General features: G+C 37.5%; 1 protein-coding gene across 1 annotated transcript; it reads left to right on the forward strand.

The window, feature by feature from the left end:
• The first annotated feature begins 13,676 nt into the window (after positions 1–13,676).
• LOC115925465 lies at positions 13,677–17,803 on the forward strand. Its single transcript, XM_030989364.1, has 3 exons — positions 13,677–13,898; positions 16,715–16,984; positions 17,747–17,803. The coding sequence occupies exons 1-3, from the start codon at positions 13,818–13,820 to the stop codon at positions 17,801–17,803; spliced, it is 408 nt and encodes a 135-aa protein (XP_030845224.1). The 5' UTR covers positions 13,677–13,817.
• Positions 17,804–21,111: the final 3,308 nt, after the last annotated feature.

A 21,111-nucleotide genomic window follows, 5' to 3' on the forward strand; every position in this document is an offset into this window, starting at 1 on the left:
TACCCACAAATGTAATAACACCCACAAATGTAATAATGACTTTACCCACAAATGTAAAAAATTTGAAGTGATATTTTGTCGAATTTGTTCAAAACTAAAACCCTGTAATAAAGCATGGGTATAGCGCGCAGTCTTTACTCCAGACCCGGTTATTTCAAAAATTTAAAAAATCTTCAAAACTAAGACCCCATAATCCTTTTCCTGTGGAATAACATGAGAATCGAGCGTAGTCTTTCCTCCAGACCCCTCCTCTGTGTGTTATATATATGGACCATTTTTTACTGATTCGTCAGTTCGTGTGACCGCCGACCAATCATTTATTTGTGACGTGTTGTATCCACATATGTAATCATGTAATTTATTTTTAAATGGAAAAAAAAAAGAGGAATAAAATGGTGGGTCTTAGTTTCGAAGATTTGTTTAAATTTCTATTTCTTTTGAAAAAAACCGGGTCTGGAGGAAAGACTACGCTCTATACCCATGTTATTTCACAGGAATGAGATGGTGAGGTCTTAGTTTTAAGATTTTTTTAAGTTTTGAAATAACCGGGTCTGGAGTAAAGACTGCGCGCTATACCCATGCTTTATTACAGGGTTTTAGTTTTAAACATATTCGACAAAATATCACTTCAAATTTATTACATCTGTGGGTAAAGTCATTATTACATTTGTGGGTGATTCAAACAAAAATTAAATAACCGAGTCTGAAGTAAAGACTACGCTCTAATCCCATGCTTTATTACCGGGTCTTAATTTGGAAGATGGAGGGGTCTTAGTTTAAAAGGTTTTTTTATTTTTTTTTATTTTTTTTTTATACTTTTGAATAACCGGGTCTGGAGGAAAGACTACGCTCAATACTCATGTTCTTCCACAGGAAAAGGATTACGGGGTCTTAATTTTGAAGATTTTTTAAATTTTTGAAATAACCGGGTCTGGAGTAAAGACTGCGCGCTATACCCATGCTTTATTACAGGGTTTTAGTTTTGAACAAATTCGACAAAATATCACTTCAAATTTATTACATTTGTGGGTAAAGTCATTATTACATTTGTGGGTGATTCAAAATTATTACATTTGTGGGTAAAGTGTTATTACATTTGTGGGTGTTATTACATGTGTGGGTGTTATTACATTTGTGGGTAAAGTGTTATTATAATGGTGGGTGTTATTACATTTGTGGGTAAAGTGTTATTACATTTGTGGGTGTTATAACATTTGTGGGTAAAGTGTTATTACATTCATTTGTGGGCGTTATTACATTTGTGGGTGAAACACCCCCCCCCCCCCCCAAAAAAAAAAAAAAGTTTTTGCTCATTACGCCACAGCCCCCGGAAGGTGAGCCCCTGGAATATTCCTCCCTCCCCCCCCCCCCCCCACACCCAACTAAATCCCAAACTGCTTCCAGCGCGAATGGTTGCGATGTCACCAACGCTCGTTTAACCTCTTTGGTAATCCTGGCAGTGACAAAAAAATGTAACCGGGGCTCATGCCATGCAGCTTCACTTTTTATAACTTAATTGAATATTTTATTTGTCTTAGTCCTAAAAACTATTGTGCTGTGTCGGGAAACACAGCCTTGAACTATCATCCTGAAAAATCAATAATTAAAGGTCTGTACCCCCACAAGGGCGTATTCCGGATTTGTTAAAGGGACTGTGTCCCATTTGCAGGCCAAACAAAAGAAAAGGTTAAATTCAACCACATTTGGAAGATAATACTAATTTAGAACTTACCTTAAAAAAAGGGGGCTTGAAAATGTCTTTAAGTGGGAAAATAACGAATATTAGTTGTCGAATCGACTTAAGAGCTATAGAGCCAGTAAGTAATAGTCTGATTTTCAGACCATTTTACCGAATGGTCGTATGTTTTATGCTGCTCAAAGATTCAATCAGTTTAATTTTGGCCATTACAAGAAGTGGGTTATTGATGTAGACAAATGCTCATGTACCCTTTACAGCTCATTTTATGTATGTTATTACCAAAGAAGAAAAAAAGCCAGTCAGTCACTCAACAGTGTCTGACAGTGAAGTCTAGCAATTCAATTGGTTTCCTTGCGTAATTTGAATATTAGGACAGTGCTAAAATTTCACAGATAGGTCATGCATGACATATTCATAATTCCTGCAAAGTTCTACAGAATTTTATGTTGGCTGCAAAAGGGAATAGTATCTTTAAGGGGGATGTTTAGGATTATTTTTCAGTTAAACTTAAATCATTCAATGACATGCGGGAGCATTGGAACGATATGGAAGTGGGGGTGGGGTGGAAAGACGCTCAAAGGAGCTTTACCAATGAGCCTTAAAAAGATACCGGTAATAACAATACTACTACTGATTCACTACTACTACTACTACTACTACTCTACACTAATAATAATAATAATATTACTAATAATGATGATGATGAGGAGGATGATGTTGAAAATTGAACGACAACGGTGATGATGATGACGATGACGACGATGACAACAATAATAAAAAGTAATAAATATAACTGCAACAAGCCAGACATTTTATAAATCTAATGCTTCCTGGGAAAAATTTCAATTATTTAAACATATTTGTGGCTCACACCCAGTAAATAAGATCGATTGATCGATCTGTATTGAAAAACGAGTCAGAAAAAACTTGGAACCAGCGGGACTTGAACCTGCATCTACTGCTTGCCGGGCAGCGACTCTATACCACCAGGCCATCACTGGTCCATGTCACAGTCACGATGAACTATAAACAAATATCCAAGCTCTCCTGATTGATCAATCGATCTTATCTACTGGGTGTAAGCCACAAATATTTTTAAAATAATTGAAATTTCTCCCAGGAAGCACTACATTTATACAAGTTATTGTCCTATGGCGGACTAATGAATATCAATAAGTCAGAATAAATCAGGAGAGCTTGGGTATTTGTTTCTAATTCAGCGTGACTGTGCCATGGACCAATAAATACCTCTTGAATCATATAAGACATCATTCACCCTATGCTGATGACTTGATGGCATGCCAAGATAACAATGGCTGCGTTTCCATACACAAATAAAACTAGTTTTCAATTAAAAATAGTAAATTTATCGATTATTTCACAATTTGCCGTCACATACAATATTACATAATTGATAGGTGATTGGCTATTTTTTTAGTAATGTCGACCGAGCCACGTTTGTGCTGGCATGTGTTACAGCGAGCGAAATACAGGAGCAATATGAATTAACGAGAAAATGAACTTTCATCTAAAACACGTATAGTTATTCTCCCCCTCTACGAAACAAAATTGAAATGGAACACACAACAAGAACAAAGACAAAATCAATATTTACCATTTGGATCCGAAGTTACAGCCATCGCTGTCGTTGGTCCGTTCATAGTAGTAGGAATCGGTGTTGATTTTGTTAAAAACAAAGAATACGAGAAGTTACTATTGTAGCGTTCCATACACCCATTTATTGTGGGGTCAGCAAACTTTTATATCGGCACTTCCTTTTTGTTATGTAAATTACGTGCACCTGTGTTATGACATTTGTGGTCTCCATGGTTTATTTTTCTCTAAGCGCCAATCACGGCGTTCCATAGTCTTGTGTTTTTGGCTAAGCAGCGTGATTATCGCCACTCATCCCGTATGTACTCATCAGAGCTACACGTGTCTACGGTTTTAGTCATTTTCCTTACTTCATACATATCGCGTACGATTTTTGCGACGTTGTATTTTTCTCGGTCTATTTAATCGTCTGCGGTAGTATTTCTTTTCTTCGCTGGATTAAATACGAGTCTTCATTTGTTAATTCGCCAAGTAGGCTATTCATTCTTTTTCTTCGGTTTACGCTTGGGCTAGCCAGAGTTAGCCATTTTGTTTCTGAGCACATTTATTGTATATATATTCCTGATAGTTTCGGTTCTCGTCGAAGTTTCCGATAAGATTGTGTATTGCATTTTGCCTTGTTGAATTGACAGAGTGTTTCATTCGTCGAGACTACGTAGTGAGTTCGTCGAGAAGACATTTCAAGTTGGATCATTTCCAGTCTCCTTAATTCCAGTTTTCCGGTGAGTTCAAATCACAATACCACTTTCTTTTCTCACGTCTTTGTAATTTTAGTTGAACCTGTACTTTGGTTCTACACTATCAATATTAAAATCAGGGAACACAAATATTAATAAAGAAGAGGAGATATAAAAATTGAATAGTGTAATATACTTTTAAATGAAATACTCAAGATAAACACTGGCGTACTGATGGAGGGAGGTGGGCTTGAGGGGCACTTGATCCCCCCCCCAAAAAAAAAAAATAAATAAATAAAAAATAAAACGTGGTTTATATTTCTAATTCGATACCAGTGATTTACAAACGGTGCTGAAATGACATGATTTTCCGAAATATGACACCCCAAATAAAATTCAAATGTGGTTTATTTCAGATTCGATACCATTAATTTACAAATGTTTGCTGAAATGACAGGATTTTTCAGGATTTTTTCTCACTTTTTTAAAATAATTTATACTTTTTGTATGCGTTTGTTGGACAATGACTTATTCCCAAATGTACAGTCGGGAAAATTATGCTTATTTAGAACTCTACATGTCAAGACCTGCGGAACGGCGTTGCTCGGGGGCTCGAGCCCCCCTCACTTTTTTGAAAAAGAGAAATAGAAAGAAAGAAAGATTAGCGACCTGGCAGTGTAACAAATGAGGTATCAAAATATGCTCATCTGAAAGTAATTTATTGCCTGAAACACGTGAGCTTCTGGGCGCTCCGTCCCCTGGACCCCACGCTTATTAGTAACCTACCTGTGTCACAAATAAGGTATCAAAATATGCTCATCTGACCGTAATTAAATGCCTAAAACCCATGAGCTTCCTGGGTCTCCGCCCTTTGACCGCCGCCGAGGCTTTGTCCTTGGACCCCAACCCAATTTACGCTCCACTCTCTTCGCTTGCTACGCTCTACCTGATCGGAAATACTTTAGCCCCCCCCCCCCCCCCTCCCCCACTTTGAAGAATGTTCCGTGGGGCCTGCATGTAACATGTTAGACTGGTGTGGATGCGGAATTATTTCTTCCCCCCCCCCCCCCAACGTTTTTGCTCATTACAACACCGATGATGAACAACCAATAAAATTACAATAGACAGCAACACCGTTCATTGGCTCTCAGCATTGTTCTTAAATGCTCATTCACATAGGATAAGGTTACCAAACAAAATGGTCTAAATATTATATATTTGAAACATTAGGATTGCCGCTCTTAAAAAAAATGAAACTGAAATCATTAGTTAGACGATACGTGAGCGATACGGTACTTATACTTAAGCGCTTAGAGACGTCATAGATGTATTAAGCGCTATATAAAAGCGGAGTTATTATTATACTCTATGATAAAAGAATGTTAGCATTACCATTCCTATACTAATTTCTAATGAGTTTCCTACACTTGTTGGTTTTGTATTTGTTTGCAAAGCTTACAGTTAATGCAAGTTTGTACAGGTAATGCACATTTATCTAAAAAGTGTAAGTTTGTTAATTTATTGTAATGGAAGTGAATCTGACCTTGTCCTTTTTTGGAAATACGAAAATATTTTACTAAGATTGACATTAATTGCTCGTTCCCTCTACTTTTAAAGACAATTGTAAAAATGATATAAATCAGAAGCATAGCTTTCACCATAGACCAAAAGCTTTGGCGTGTCACATTCTCAAAAGACATAATTTGGGATAAATAAATTTCACATACTTAAAAAGGTACAAAACGTGGTATTTGTATAAAATCATTTTTTCGTAAATTATATATATAAAACCATAAAAGTGCCCCCTCCCCTTTCCACCTCTGATATGTGCCCCTTTTATTTTGACACGTACCTCTTTTCCCTGACAAGTTCCCAGTTTCCTTTGCAATAAGGGTTTATTTTCCTTTCTCATAAGTGCCCTTTTTAATCTATAGTAAGTGCCCCTTTTGGGGTACAAGAAGCGCCCCTTTTCACTTTTGTTAAGCGCCTCCTTCACCTCTGATAATTGCCCTATTCAAATTTTAGAGGTGCTCCTTTTACTTTGACAATTGCCCCTTTTCCTTTGTAAGAAGTGCCCCTTTCCCTTTTAATAACTACCTCTTTTTAACTCGGATAACCGCACCTTATATTTTCACATGTGCCTCCTTTCCTTTCTAATAAGTGCCCCTTTTCCTTATGATAAGTGCCCCAATTTAACAAAGAGCCCTTCGCCTTTTCATAAATGCCCCTTTTCAACTATGAAAATAGTCCTTTTTCATTCTCCTACTAGTGCCCCTTTTCATGTCTGGTAAATTACCCTATTCAATTCTGAGAGATACTCGTTTTATTTTGACAAGTGCCCCCTTTTCCTCCTCATAAGTGCTCTTTTCATCTCTAATAACACCCCCTTTTATTTTGACACGTGCCCCTTTTTCTTCCTTAATAAATGCTCCTTTTCCTTCATAATATCCGCTTTTCATAAAAGCCCCCTTTCACCTCCAATAAATGACCCTATTAAAATCTGATCGGTGCTCCTTTTCTTTTAACAAATGCACATTTCCCTTTATTATTAGTGCCCCTTTTTCATTCTCATAAGTGCCTCTTTCATATATGGTGTGTGCCCCTTTTCACCTCTGATAATTAACCTTTTTAACAATGATACGTGCCCCTTTTCCTTTCTTATGAGGAACCTATCCCTTTTTCATAAATGTCCTTATCAAAATCTGATGGTTGCCTCTTTTCCGTCGACAAATGCCCAATTTCCATTCTCACAAGTGCCTTTTCATCCCTGGTGAGTGCCCCATTTTAACCTCTGATAATAACCCTTTGTACTTTGACACGTGCTCCTTTGTCTAAAAATGGTATATTTTCGCTATGAGATTTCCCTTTGTAGGTGCCCTTTTTTTCCCAGAAAGTGCCCTTTTTGTTGGTGCCCCCCCCCCACACTTTGGAAGTCGCTCCGCCGCCTCTGTATATAACTGAAGACATTTTGTCAGCTTTTAAAAAACGATAAGTGCGTATCGCGATCTCAATCCCCTACCTGCTGTACGCCGAAGATGGCGTGATCCACGGATCCGCTCGCCCAGCCTGACCAACTGTGATTAGCAGTAAGTAGGGGAGATCGGGAAGGTGTTCTTACCTGATACGTTGACTGTTTGAACACTAATCACTATCACAGCGATTTCTGCAACTAGCATCAGTATAGACCTCATGGTCGAGGGCATCCTTCCTCCAACCAGAGACAATTCCACAGACTTCTACATGAACAGAAAATGGTGTATTCGATATAATTTGCAAGATTTCACAGCTCTATGGGGTGAGGAGAGACTCACATATTAGACAGTACTATCTCACATAAAATGATTTTCAGAGTCACCCACACTTTATTCATCATAAGATTAGAGGCACTGCAATATTTTCGTATCAAACTTAAGAGTAGACATCAACATTGAAGTTGACATTAGTTTAACAGTTGTAAAGCGTTTCAGGAAGCAGTCATGGGTTAGAAGCCACCCTCAATACAAATACATATCCCATGTTTTACATGATGAAAGTCTGTTACGATAACAGTCTTTCTTGACAAAAGCGATAAGCATCTGCCTTCCGACTTATATGCTTTGTGGACTGTTTCACTCCCCGTTCGTTGCTAAGTTACATCAAAGACATGCGTATTTGTGTAATTGTGTAATTGTATGATGACGATAGTGTCTTTCTGAATTGATTGAAGGAAAGGCTTTCAGTGAAGAATGAAGTGATGACTTTTTTTGCGAGGCGTATACTATGTTTCACTTTAATACATACACCGTTTATTTGAATATGGTATCCCTGATTGGTACAGCAGTTAGGGAAAGGGGGATCAGAAAAGGTTAATTTGGAATATTCAAAGATAACATTGTAAGATTTATCAATTGATCATGCCCACAGACACATGTCAGGAGGAATAGACCCGAAAAAGCACATCCATCAATGATGTAGATCATTGGATAACCAAGTATTTTTTTTAATTATTAAATAGCCTTTTCTTAAAGTGACTCGGTAACATTGTTGAAGGTTGATGAAAAAAATAGCTTAAGTTTTGTATAAAATGTTACTTATTATATTCCTTTTACTGTACTAACTCTCTGACATTCTCAAACCACGAAGATATCTATGGTTTTCTTTGAAGGCGTAACTGCGCAACACCCTCTAACAGTGATTAACAGTAAATTCTCCTAACCATTATTGAATTTTTCCAACCGTTTTTTCCGTGGAAAAAAGACATAAAACAGGCCATTAAAAATATGTCAACATTTAAATGTCTGGAATCGTATGTAAAGCCAATCTTTTGCTTTGTGATGATTTACATTCACCTAAAATGTAATTAAATTGTAATAATATAGTTGGGAGAATTAAGGAATCGATCAAATCAGTTTTTCCCAATTTGTATCCTTAATAATGGTCCGTTTTCACTCAAATTTGCAGATTATCTTTAATTGTAGATCTAGGATATTGAAGTCACCACCTTAGCACCACTATCTCTCATGTGAACAATGTTACCAAGTCCCTTTAAGCATTTCAAGAAATAACTTGTAACTAATAAGTGTTTATCTCAAAAGACACAGACAAATCTGGAACTATTTTTTAAATTTCAATGTAATTCAATTTTCGAACTTTCATCCATAACACTGTCAAAGTTTGTGAAACTTAACTGTCATTTGAATAGGATTTATATCTAGAAGACTGCCTCCTCCCCCTTTAAATGAGCTACCTAATTTCCTATTGCTTTACTACATCGAAGATGTCCACCCAAACTCTCAATTCGTTGCCGAGATATTATCGAGAGAAAAGAGAAAACATAAGAATGAAAATTTTTAAATAAAGTTAAATACAAATTAGAAATAAGTAAAGAATAAAATCATGACAATAAACATAGGCCCGAATTCACAAAGCAAGGTTTGAGATCAGACCAAGGTTTTCGTACGTCATTATGACGCGTTTCAGGTTTGAGTTCGGACCTTGGTCTGAAATGCATTTCACAAAGCAGGTTTGTCCTCAGACCAAGGTTTTCGTACGTCATGTGACGCGTTTCAGGTTTGAGTTCAGGGGGTGTTTCATCAACATTAGTCGGCGGAAAACTGTCAGCGCTGACTAAAGGCCCTTTTACACTTTCACGGATCGCATCACGGATCATCCCGGATCTTAATCCGGGGTGTTCCGGCGTGCGACACCACGATTTCTTCTCGATGCAGGTTTGGATACGTTCCGAACTGGGTGTATACACGGGCAAGTACGGTGTCTCCACGGACAGACAAGGTAGTTCAGTTCAGTTCAGTTCATTTTATTCAAAACCATACAAAGCATGATATAATCTGTTACATAAAAAAGAGACTGGTAATAGTACATCAATCAACATATTCTAACTTGATTACATCATAAACTGAACGGTTTTAGGACCCCTTTAGAAGCTAAGCTTGTGAGCGGGGCCCTATAACAAAATACATACATTTACAGTAAAAAGAATGTTACGTATGATTATACAATGGATGAAAATACTAAGCTACAGAATATAGAACATACAAATACTCTCACACACACACACGCACACGCACATACACAGCAAACACACTGACGAGTAGGTCCTTAGTGGTCAAAAAGCATTTCAGAATAAGAAATTACTAAGATGCGAATAAAAACTATGTCAGTCTTTCAAGCAGGTACGTTTTCGATAAACTTCTAAACCTAGAAAGAGTTGTACTATTTTTTATATCATCAGGCAGACTGTTCCATTCTTTAATGCAAGAGATATGGAAAGAGGTCAGAGTGACATTTGTTCTTGCAAAAGGCTGTCGAATAAGACACCTTTGACGTGTATTATAATTATGAATTTGCGAGTTCTGACGGAATAAATCTTTTAACGTACATTCATGAGGCACAGACTTAAGATAAGATTAAACATAAACAATATGCAATTGAACGACACAAGTCCACTTAGTGGTAACGTTCTTAGTCGAAGGAACAATGGAGAACTTGGATGTCTATAATAAGAATTAGTAATAAGCCGTATTGCTTTCTTCTGCCATACTCTCAACTTATCAAGATATGACTTAAAAGTGTTTCCCCAAGCAACATTACAATATGTCAAATAAGGAACAACAATACTATTATATAATGTTATCAGCACTCTTTCAGGTAAAATAAATAAACGCGGACCACGCCGGAAACGCATACGGAGCTAACACGGATTTCAAGGAAGAGCACGGAGGCTACTGGGTACTTTTACGGTCCTTACACGGAGGTGTACGTTGTCTATTGGGATATCTCCGGAATGTTGACGGGTGACTTGAGCTTGTAGGCGCTCATTTGATATACGGAATTTCAAACCCGGATGAAACCGGTGTTAATACGGACCTCCCGGTGTCTACACGGACTGTCCCGGATGTATTCGCCGGCTACAGGGAAGAGGACGGATTGTTTCATCCGTGAACTCCGGGATGAAAAATTAAGCAAGCTTAATTTTTTCCCCGGATATGCCGGTACGCCAAGGATCACGCCGGATGCCTCCCCGGTGTATACACACGGTAATGCCGGAGATAACACGGATGATGCGACGATCCGGGATGATCCGTGATGCGATCCGTGAAAGTGTAAAAGGGCCTTAAAAACCGTTTCACGAAGCTCTATAACAAGCTCTGACAAATTGTCAGCGGACTTTTAATCTTCAATCGAGTGGGACGAGCCTTCTGACTAATTAAGCCATGAATTAGGCGCCAGAAAAATAAACAAAAAATTCTTTATCGCACATAAACGATCGCGATGATCAAACTTGAGCTCGTACCAATCTAGTCATCATCATCATCATCATCAACATCAACATCGGCAAAATGACCGAAATGGAGGTGTCTGTAAGTATAGCTTTTCAAAGTATATATGTTGAATACTGTTCATAAAAAAGTAGAAATTCTTTGTATAGATCTAGAGTCTTTAGAGCTAGAGACAGAATTAAAACCCGGCAGCGGCCCCAAACGGGCCCCAAACGCAACCTAAAATAATTCTAGTATTGTCCCACATATGCGTTTCTGTGTCTGTACTACAACGCGCTTATGCTTTCTCCCTTCTTTTTTTCACCGCCGTTGTTACAATTTTTCCATGATTATTCATTCAACCTGCCCGTTATTCAACCCTATTTATGGCATTGATTGCGAGTGTGAATGCAGACGCGTACGCAGGGGGGTGTTTGGGGGGTTACCCCCCCCCCCCTTGGTATTTTTATGTGTATAAAACCCCCTAAAAAACCCAAACACCCCCCCCCCCCCCCCCCTTTGGTTTTTTTTTTTTTTTTTTTTTTTTTTTTAATAAAAAAATTAAATTAAAAAAATATTCCCATGGTTGACCTAAAAAAGGTAACCTTACCCCCAGCCCCCCAACGGAGCAAAATGTCAAATTTTCAAATTTCGAGACCAGAAAAAAAGTGTCCTCTTACCCCCCCCCCCCCCCCCCCCCCCCCCCGGCTTATTCAGCGGCTGACTGAGTCGATGCGAACTTTTCGGCCCGATTTAAAAATGTTAACCCCCCCCCCCCCCACTTGAAAAAATCCTGCGTACGCGCCTGTGTGAATGCATATAGGGTATAGACTCTAAATTCACTTAGCCTTGCCTTACTTAGGCTTAGCCTTACTAGATCTAGGGCAGTAGGGGGGGGGTGTCTGATTCTCAACGAGAGCCGTACTGTAGTGGATGTGGTACCTTTTTTCTAATCTCTTTGTTGGTTTTGCCTCTAAAGCCAAAGGCTCTAGAAAGTCTATCTCTGAAATTATTTTTTGTTGAGAACATGATTAAGTTTTCTGACTCTGTCAGTCATAGCTAGATCCATGTTTATTTTGCATTTTCTCAATTTGATAGAATAAACAGATCTACGAGACATCGATCTAGATCATATCAGATATGATCTAGGATCTATCTGAGATCAAGAAATGTAACATACAGTAAATTTCAATGGTAGATAATGAAAGGGGCTTTTTTTTGGTAAAGAGAAAATCCAAATTACAAGTCAATAGCACAGTTAATTCTGCAAATGCTCATCAATATTCATAATGGTCATTAAAAAAAATTCTAAATCAAATTCCCCCTCTCTTGTTTACAGGAAAATTTACAGAGCGACTTGTCGCAGCTGCTTGCCTTCTTTGAGTATGTGCTTGAAACAAAATGTCCTGGAAAGAACAGACCACCACAAGAGAAGGTAAACATATTTACCTTGGATCTTATAACTTGGATCTGTTTAGTTTTCTCAAGTAAAAAGAAATTTTGAAATGAGTGAGGTCAAGTTGGAGGGCGATGCAAAGGGCTGGTTTGAGAAGTATCCTTTAAAGGGAGTGGCTATGTGTGTATCAACATCTCTACTTATAAGTTGCTGTAGTGTTTATTTAAAGTGTAATTTTAACCCTATCTAGCCCCCCCCCCCCCTTTACATTTTTTGCGATAATTTGTTAACGCCAAAGACTCTTAGCTGATATTTTGTGACTTTTTTTTTCAAGCCTTGCGCATCTTTTAAAATAATTTTTTTGAAAAACTGGACCTTACGTTACAAAGTCACGTGACCTTTTGTCTTTGCATATCAGCCCGAAAATCACTCATTTTCATGATTTATGTACAAAACATGGAAATCTCATTTTCCAGAAAAAGAGATAAAACATTGTTTATTTGGTCTTGTTTATAGTTAAGGTGTTTATTTTTTTTTTAGGGGGGGGGGAGGGGGTTCAAAATATTTGAATTATAGTTAGAATTGAAATAAAACAATAAAATACATAAATTAAAAAAACAAAGAAATACACTGTACATAAGAAATTATCAAATTAATAGAATAGATAAGGGATAAGGAATAACCTGGCTCCAAAGTTTAAATTACCATAGTCTACACTTCACTTGACATGCATGCAAATTTTGGCAGCGATTGGCCGTTCAACGGCCGAGATCATAGGGGGAGGGGACCTTCAAAGTCCCCCCCCCCCCCCCCCGGGCTATGCTATGCAGTTTCTAAATAGCCTAGGCTAGATAGGGTTATACCTCCAATATATCTCTTTTTAGAATTAACATTTGAAGATTTTGTAGAAGTCCAGTACATGAAACGGAATGGCGAGCAAAAAGAAAAAATAATTGACTTTCAAATTTTGCTGAAAAGTAAATATTGAAGACAACTAAACTCTTAGACAATGCTATTTTATTTGTATTTTCTTTCATATTTGGTTAATATTTATTGAAATGTTTATAATTCTGTTCCAGGGATTGAGAAGGAGGGTTTCCTGTGGAGAGATGGGGTGCCTTGAGGTTCCAGTCTTGATGTTCTGCCCCTTACCTCATAGCGGTGGCCTCTTGTGCCCAACAATATAGGAGCAAAGCACAATCGACTGGTAATTCATAGTGAATATTACAATGTTTTTAATAAACGGGGAAAGAAACAGATACATTTATTTATTGACGTGAAACGATTGATATTGTTATTGTTCAAGAATGCGTCATTCAGTTGTCTCCTTTGGACAGCCAACACAACAACCTTGCTATGACGTAAATAAAGCATATATATATATAAATTTGAAAGTTCTGTGATGGGTCCACATTAAAAACACACAATTAGAGATAAATATATAGATTATAAATATATATTTTATTATATATTGGATCACTATACCATCAAATTCAGACCCCCTCCAAAAAAAATGAACCACTGGAGGTAAAATGTTGCCTTTTCTGTGAATATACCTATTTGAGAAATGGTAAGTAAAAAATGGTAAGTGTGAAATATTAATGAAAGCAATCTCAATATTATTCATTTTATGAAGTGGTGGACCCCGGCCAAAATGTCATGACCATCACTAGATGGTGCTGGAGGCACTGCCAGCACAAACAATCCAGGGCTTCTATGGTAGTGAAGCTGAAGCCGGAAATGTAATGTCTTTGGTGAGTTGAACATTCTTTATTATAAATTTCCAGGCTTTCCAACTGCATTCATGTTTTCATTAACCTTTCCTGCACTGCCCCCCCCCCCCATCAGTTGCGTGACTTGACCAAACGCCACACAGACATTGATAAGTGTGTTAAGAACCTAAATCCATTATTGCTATTTGTTTAATCATTTAATGTCTTTTTTATCATTAAATATGATAATTTATGCAAATTTTATGAATAGATGTATATATCACTTGATGATCATGCAAAGTAAAGCAGTAGGGTTAAATGACATGTCAAGTGCTAAAAATAGTTATAATAGAAATTGGACACCAAGTATTCAGTAATTCCTCACTGCTTTTTAATATTTTTAACAGCTTAGATATCTATCAAAGAAATATTTAAGTTAAAACAAGTTTGTTTTTTCATCACTTACCGGTATGTCGGAAATTTACGATGCATACTGCTCAAATTGAACCACATTGACATGTTTCTACTTCATTACTAAACCAATTTGATGCTTTTCTGCAAATGAGATTCTTTGACATTAATACATTCTACTCTGCTCAAGTCATGATGAAATAATCACATAAGTCAAAGTATCATGTTTGCATTACACTGTTCGCAATAATAGATGGGCCTATATTGGATAAGCATTTTTTTTGTATTTTTTTTGTTAATATATTCAACTATGTAGTTACCTGACTTGTTCATTTTATTTCAGTTTTCAAGTAAGGAACTCTGGAAGATTTGAAGAAAGACACAATCACTTAGTCTAAATTTATTGGAATGTATTCTTTTAATGAATATATAAGGAGATCAAGAAAAAGACAAGCCATATAAAATCAATGATTAACAATGACAATGATAGGGGAAGTTATAATAGCAGTACTTATACCACAAACAATAACAATTATTTAATATATTAATGTTTTTCATAAGATGATAATAGCATTATAACTAGAAATGCAATCGTGTCACAACGATGTGCGTGCAATGACGCCGTGTTTCTACGTGTCGAACGAAAGAGCTTCTCTCGGACTATCCAGAGCAATTTGTACGAAGTCTTTAGCTTCTGTAATATTGGAGACAGGTAGGGCGAAAGAAAGGCCTCAATAGTGACCTTGATTGGATGGTAGTGACTATGCCTACGATGTTTGAAAGAAATTGGGATAGGGGAAAGAACCTAGAAAGGGCTCGCAAGCACTGCGTGCAAAAACAAATGGGATTAGTTGCATGTTCGTCAAATCAATCAAGCTCGTTCTAGGGGTCAAAAGCGTGAACCCGATTTGCCCCATAGACAATGCGTGTAATGCATGGGCGGAAAACGTACAGGATCTGTATTATGACCGGAGTTAAATTGTTTTTTCTCTCTCTCTTTATGTCTCTTTATGGGCCGTATATGGTATCATTGGAAAGAGAATTTCATGGTTGTTATTGTAAACTACTCTCTTTTTTTCTATGATAATCCTATCGAAACATGTGATGTAAAATAGATTTAAAGGACAAAATGGCGTCTTAAATGGCCCCCTTGACTACTTTCAAAAATCCGGCCACGAGGTGCCCTGCGTATTGCATCTCGGAATGTCATTGCAAATTTTCAACGAAAAAAAAGGATGTTTAGGGGGCGAAAAGTAGTCTGAAAAAATGACGTCATCGCCGATAAGTGTTATAATCGGGCGGAATTCGTATAGTGACCCTTGTTCAAATGCGATTTACTCACAATTTTCTGTGTAAACATATACCATACTTGGTATCATTCGAAAGGGCACTTCATTGCGGTCAGTTTGACACCATTGTCATCTGCACGCAATGTACTGCACGCATTAACGGCGCTATTACGTAATGCATAGCAAATTCATCATTTTTGGCGATAACTTTGCGCTGACGTTATTAAAATTTACCAAACTTGACAGACAGTTGTCACGTATATGGATACATGTGTCTGCCAAGTTTCAACGACGTAGGTATAAAGATCGTCATTTTAGAGCAAGTTGAAGTTATTTCGGAATTTTCTTGAAAATGGCGAATTTGGAGGGCAATTTTCGCAAAGTTGGTCAGTGATAGGGTATATAATTTTGTATATGGCTGGAAAGGGCATATCTTCAAGTATCTAAATCCAAAAAAGGGTACGGGTTTGCTAAGCCATTATGGAGATACGGCCACAGAGAGAAAGCCAATTCCCAGAACTTTAGAGGGCGCTATTTATGTTGTGCAAGCCCATTGGAGCGTGAAATTTAGCATGGCTATGTGCAATTATGAGATAAAGATACTGTGAGATTTAAATACAAAACGGAATTTATATGAGAAAGTTATGGCAGTTTTAGATTATTTAGGGGTCCATTTTTCAAGAACTTGAGAGATTTTTGACGGAGTCGGTTTTAGATTTGAATTTCGAGTATGAAGATGGCATTTTGAAGGTCAAGTCATGTGTCGCAGATGAAAGAACATCTCTCAGACTATCTAGAGGAATTTGTTAGAAGTTTGTAGGATGAAGGATAGTGGAGACAGGAAGAAAGAAAGAAAGGCCTTAAAATGGACCAGAAACGGACAAAATGGCGCCTGGACGGTTATGCATGAGTGATTTCGAGAATCGAAGAATGTAGTGACCTTGATGAGATGTTAGAGACTATGCCTATGAAATTTGAAAGGAAAAGGACATGAGGAAAGCACCTAACTAGGAATAACAAGCACTACGTGCAAAACGAATGGGATTCCGGACGACAAGAAGAAGAGGAGGAAGAAGTAAGAATATTAATAAGAAGAATGTGAACGAAAACAAGGCAATGACGAAGGTTCGTCATTGCAAATATGAATTCAAATTGCAGTTGATTAAATCACAACAGCATCAAGAGAACCAACATTTTCCAGAGACTCAGCAGCAACAACCAACAACAGCGGCAGCAGCTGCAACAACAGCAGCAACAACAGCAGCAACAGCAGCAACAGCAGCAGCAACAACAACATCAACAGCAGCAGCAACCTGGACAACAACAGAGATGGCAGCAGCAACATCGACAAGGACAACAAAGAAAATGCAGTTGATGGACAGCTGGAGCTGTTGGAGATTGAGGGGGAGATGGAATATAAAAATTGAGGTTTTAAAGGAAAAGTTGCAAGTAATGACAAGAACCAGAAATCAATACTAGAAAATGAACTGTATATTTTCTTCATCATTTTTAACTGCATTTTTCAAACTTTGAGTTTTTTTTTTCTCTCAGTAGTTTAAGTAGATCTCAAGATATAGATCTATTGATCTAGATTAAGTAGTCTGTTCTTTGAAAATTGATGGAAAATTGACACAACAAATGTCATTCTGATTTTATTTTATTAATAAAGTCCGTTCAATTGAGAAGGCCCTTTAACATTACTTTCAGCTGTTTGTTGTGTGTTTATTTTAATTTTGTTGTCTCTGCCAAAAACAAAAAAAATGTAATAAAGTTGGGTGAATGTGGAGTCTGAATCTACACGCTTAGTCTTATCGTTAGACCCCATTCATTCACCTTTGTTATCTAAATTAAACTGAATGAAAGAATGGAATAAAATTTTAGGTCCCAATTCTTTTTTTTAATCAAACGAACAATTTTGTACATTGCGATGATATTGGGTATACTTTTCATAGGACTTAAAGCTCAAGTCAGTTCATTTCAGGAAAAAAAGGCAATACTAACTTGGTTTTTCTTTCCGCATATGACTTGCGTCACCCTTCTATTGTCGCAAAAAAGTTCTCAAAGCCACATAGACTTGCAGATGGGCAGATAGATCCTTGCTCCTCTTTGTGGCATGCTCTAACTCGTCGTTTAACTCATTTATTATGTTTAACACTCCTTCCCTAGTAAATCTGTATTTTTGTAACATAGCTGCATCAACTCACGGTCCCGGAAAACACACTCTCTACCGAGGGCAGCACCCCCTAGGATATTCATGATTGCTGCCATTTTGCCCTTTTGGTGCCTTTTTTGGTTGTTGAGACTAATTAGTCGGTGTAAATTGACTTTGTCGGGAGGTCCAAGGCAACCAACAAATGTATTAAAATTAGTCGGTGACTTACAGAAATTTGTCGGTGTTTTCCACGGACAAATTTTCATGAAATGGAAATTAGTCGGTGATGATGAAATTGTCGGTGAAAATGAAAAAAAATTGTCGGTGAAAACCACCGACTAAATGTTTGATGAAACGCTCCCCAGACCTTGGTCTGAAATTACATTTCACAAAGCAAGGTTTGTCCTCAGACCAGGTTTATGTACGTCATCAGACCCGAAATTTACAGACTGCTCAGATAGGAGGTTTGTTATTTCTCAAACCTGGTTTGAGAGCTATCCACCAATCAGGATGCAGCACTGGGTGGAGATATTTATGCTCGATTGATTTTATCCAAATAATTCACCGCCAAAACAATCTGCGATAGTATCTGGTCAGCCCGATTTTAGTGCAATTGAAATCTCTCAATTTCTCGATCCTTTCCTTAAAATCGTAAGTATAAAACCTGTACATGTAGTCGAATCCATACTCTTCACTTTATTGACATTTCACTATGTGATATGCTTTATAACTTTCCATTTTCCATGAAATGTTCGGTGTTTTCATATCCGACGGCCTCTCAATACCAGAGTTAAGGGACTGAGTCTGACGGAGCTCGAGTCAAACGCCCAAGGCGGCGGCGGAGCTCGCACCCTCTGACACTGGGCTGGAGTTGGGCCTAGCCGGGCCTACAGTAGACTATATCTGAGTATGACTCTCATGTTTAATTCTGTCTTGTTGTCAGCAATGCCATGACACATGCCAATTAGACTAGGCCTAGACCTACACTAGTTATTACAAATTCATGATAATGATATAATACCAGGCTCTAGGCTAAGCCTGGCAATGATGTCCATCACTTGACTTGTTTCACTGGTAGATATCTAAATAAATAGAAATTGAAGTGGCATCAGCAATGCCAATCAATGTTCCCCAAAATGAATCACACTGACAAGCATAGACCAAAAGCTTCAGTCTCTCTATATCGCCGGTTGTTCACTGAGACTACGTCTGGCTCCACTTGACCTCCGATTATAGTGTGGTGGGCCAGTTAATGAGTTGAAGATGACAAGTTCGAATATAAATGAAAACACAAGAAGCTCGGATATACAGTTGAAGCCCACTTTGTTAATTATATAAGTCAGCCGAAGCTCCAATCGTTGCAAACGAAGAGTATTATTATTATATAAATATTATAAATAAGCTGCTTCTCTCAGAGGCTGGGCAGCCATATTGACAGTAAACTAGCAGCACATCCTAAACATGATAACGGAATGAAATAAACTCTCAAATAATATCTACTATCAAATAATATACTCTCAAATAATATGACTACAAAACCCCGCACATGGCATTTAAATACTGCGGCACCCGACGAGGCTTAGATATCACCAGCCAACCAGGAGGACCCCTTACGAAGCCAACCAATTACAAGACGTGATTAATACAATTACCCTTACACTGTTAAAACAAGTATTACAATTTTTAATCAAGTTGGTTAAAATTTTAATCAACCACGGATTACCAGGTGAATCACCCAATCGTTGGTTAAACTTTAACCAACAGCCTGTTGATTAAAATTTAACCTGTGGTTGATTAAAAATTTTAATCAATTATTGGTTTAAAAAATTTGCTCAATGTTGGTTAAAATGGTGTTGATTAAACTTTAACCATTTGTTGATTAAAACTTTAATCTTTTGTTGGTTATTTATGCTTTGTTCGGGGCTGATTCACATGATGTTGGTTAAACTTACATGGGCCGTTGGTTAACATTGTAACCATTGTAGGTTAATTCTTTTTTGATTCACACGATGTTGGTTAAACTTTAGTGGGTTGTTGGTTACAGTTATAACTACTGTTGGTTAAACTTACGGGGGTTTGGAGGTCTTATCCTCGTGTTTGCAGGTAAGAAATTGTTTAATATGATTATCATCAATGCTAAGATTGTAAGGAAGAAGTGAAATAAGGTTCTTGCTCAAATTAAAAACGCTTTGTGTCCCGGTCCGTAGGTTGTAGCTCAGCCAGTAAGTGTAACGGATGACCTATCCAAATTGCATGCATAAAGACGTTTCACTTCATGATGACATCTTATTTTATATTTAATTGTTTTAAACAATTAGATTTAAAAAAATAAGATTATTATTCATGCATGCAATTTGGGCAAGTGATCCGTAATAAGCCTACACTTCTCCTTCTTTAATTGGGTCTGCCTCCTTCACGGTTGAAGATTCTTGCAGACTGATGAGTGTGTGTGTGTGTGTGTGCTTACGAGAGCAAGGTCCACGGTGCAAGTAAAATGTTACTTATTGGTTGAGCTACGTACAGCCTAGGGGACACAAATCGTTTTTGATTTGAGCAAGAACCTTATTTCACTTCTTCCTTACAATCTTAGAATTGATGATGATCATATTAAAATAATTTCTTACCTGAAAACACGGAGATAAGACCGTCCAAACCCCCATTTGTCAGGTCCTCGCGACAACCTCCATTGTTAATTTTGTCGCACGCGTAAACTGCATGTACTTTGTATGTACTTTATTTGTATGTCGATCGATCGCTAGCTACGCGCTTCGATATCGTTCCGTTGGGTCACGTGACCAGTACTTTAATCATCATTGATTAAACTTTAACCGGAAGGGGGCTATCATTACTGTCGGAATTTTGTTTTTAATCCATGCTGGGTTACAATTTTTGCCAACGACTTAGACTTAACCAACATAGGTTAAAAGGAATAATTTTGATCTACACTGTTTTTAACCAACGCAAGATTAAAAGTAAATTTTAATCAACACTACATTTTTAACCATGGTTGAGCGTTTTTTAATCAACAATTTTTTAACCCGCAGTTTTTTAATACTTGTTTTAACAGTGTAGGTCATCCGACCAATTAAGAGAGGAGTTTTACCTTTAATCAATTATAACCAATTACAGAGCATCATAGATACGAGTAATTTGAACTAGTCACCGACAAAAATGGGAGGAGTCTATCTCTTCGCGAGAATGTCGCGTCCCCGGCAAAACAGTCTATTGTCTAACGTGTTATTGGAAATGAACACCTGTACATCTTGATGCAGGAATTCATTTCCAACGTGCTTATCGAAATGAAAACTTTAATCTTATGCAAGAATTCAAAACCAGGGGTTGTTTACCCGTTCCCGGCATACTATTGGAAACATAATTAATGCTATTTAACTTTTAGGTGTAT

Source organism: Strongylocentrotus purpuratus, unplaced genomic scaffold, assembly GCF_000002235.5.
Source record: "Strongylocentrotus purpuratus isolate Spur 01 unplaced genomic scaffold, Spur_5.0 spur5_scaffold_18, whole genome shotgun sequence".
NCBI lineage: Eukaryota > Metazoa > Echinodermata > Echinoidea > Camarodonta > Strongylocentrotidae > Strongylocentrotus > Strongylocentrotus purpuratus.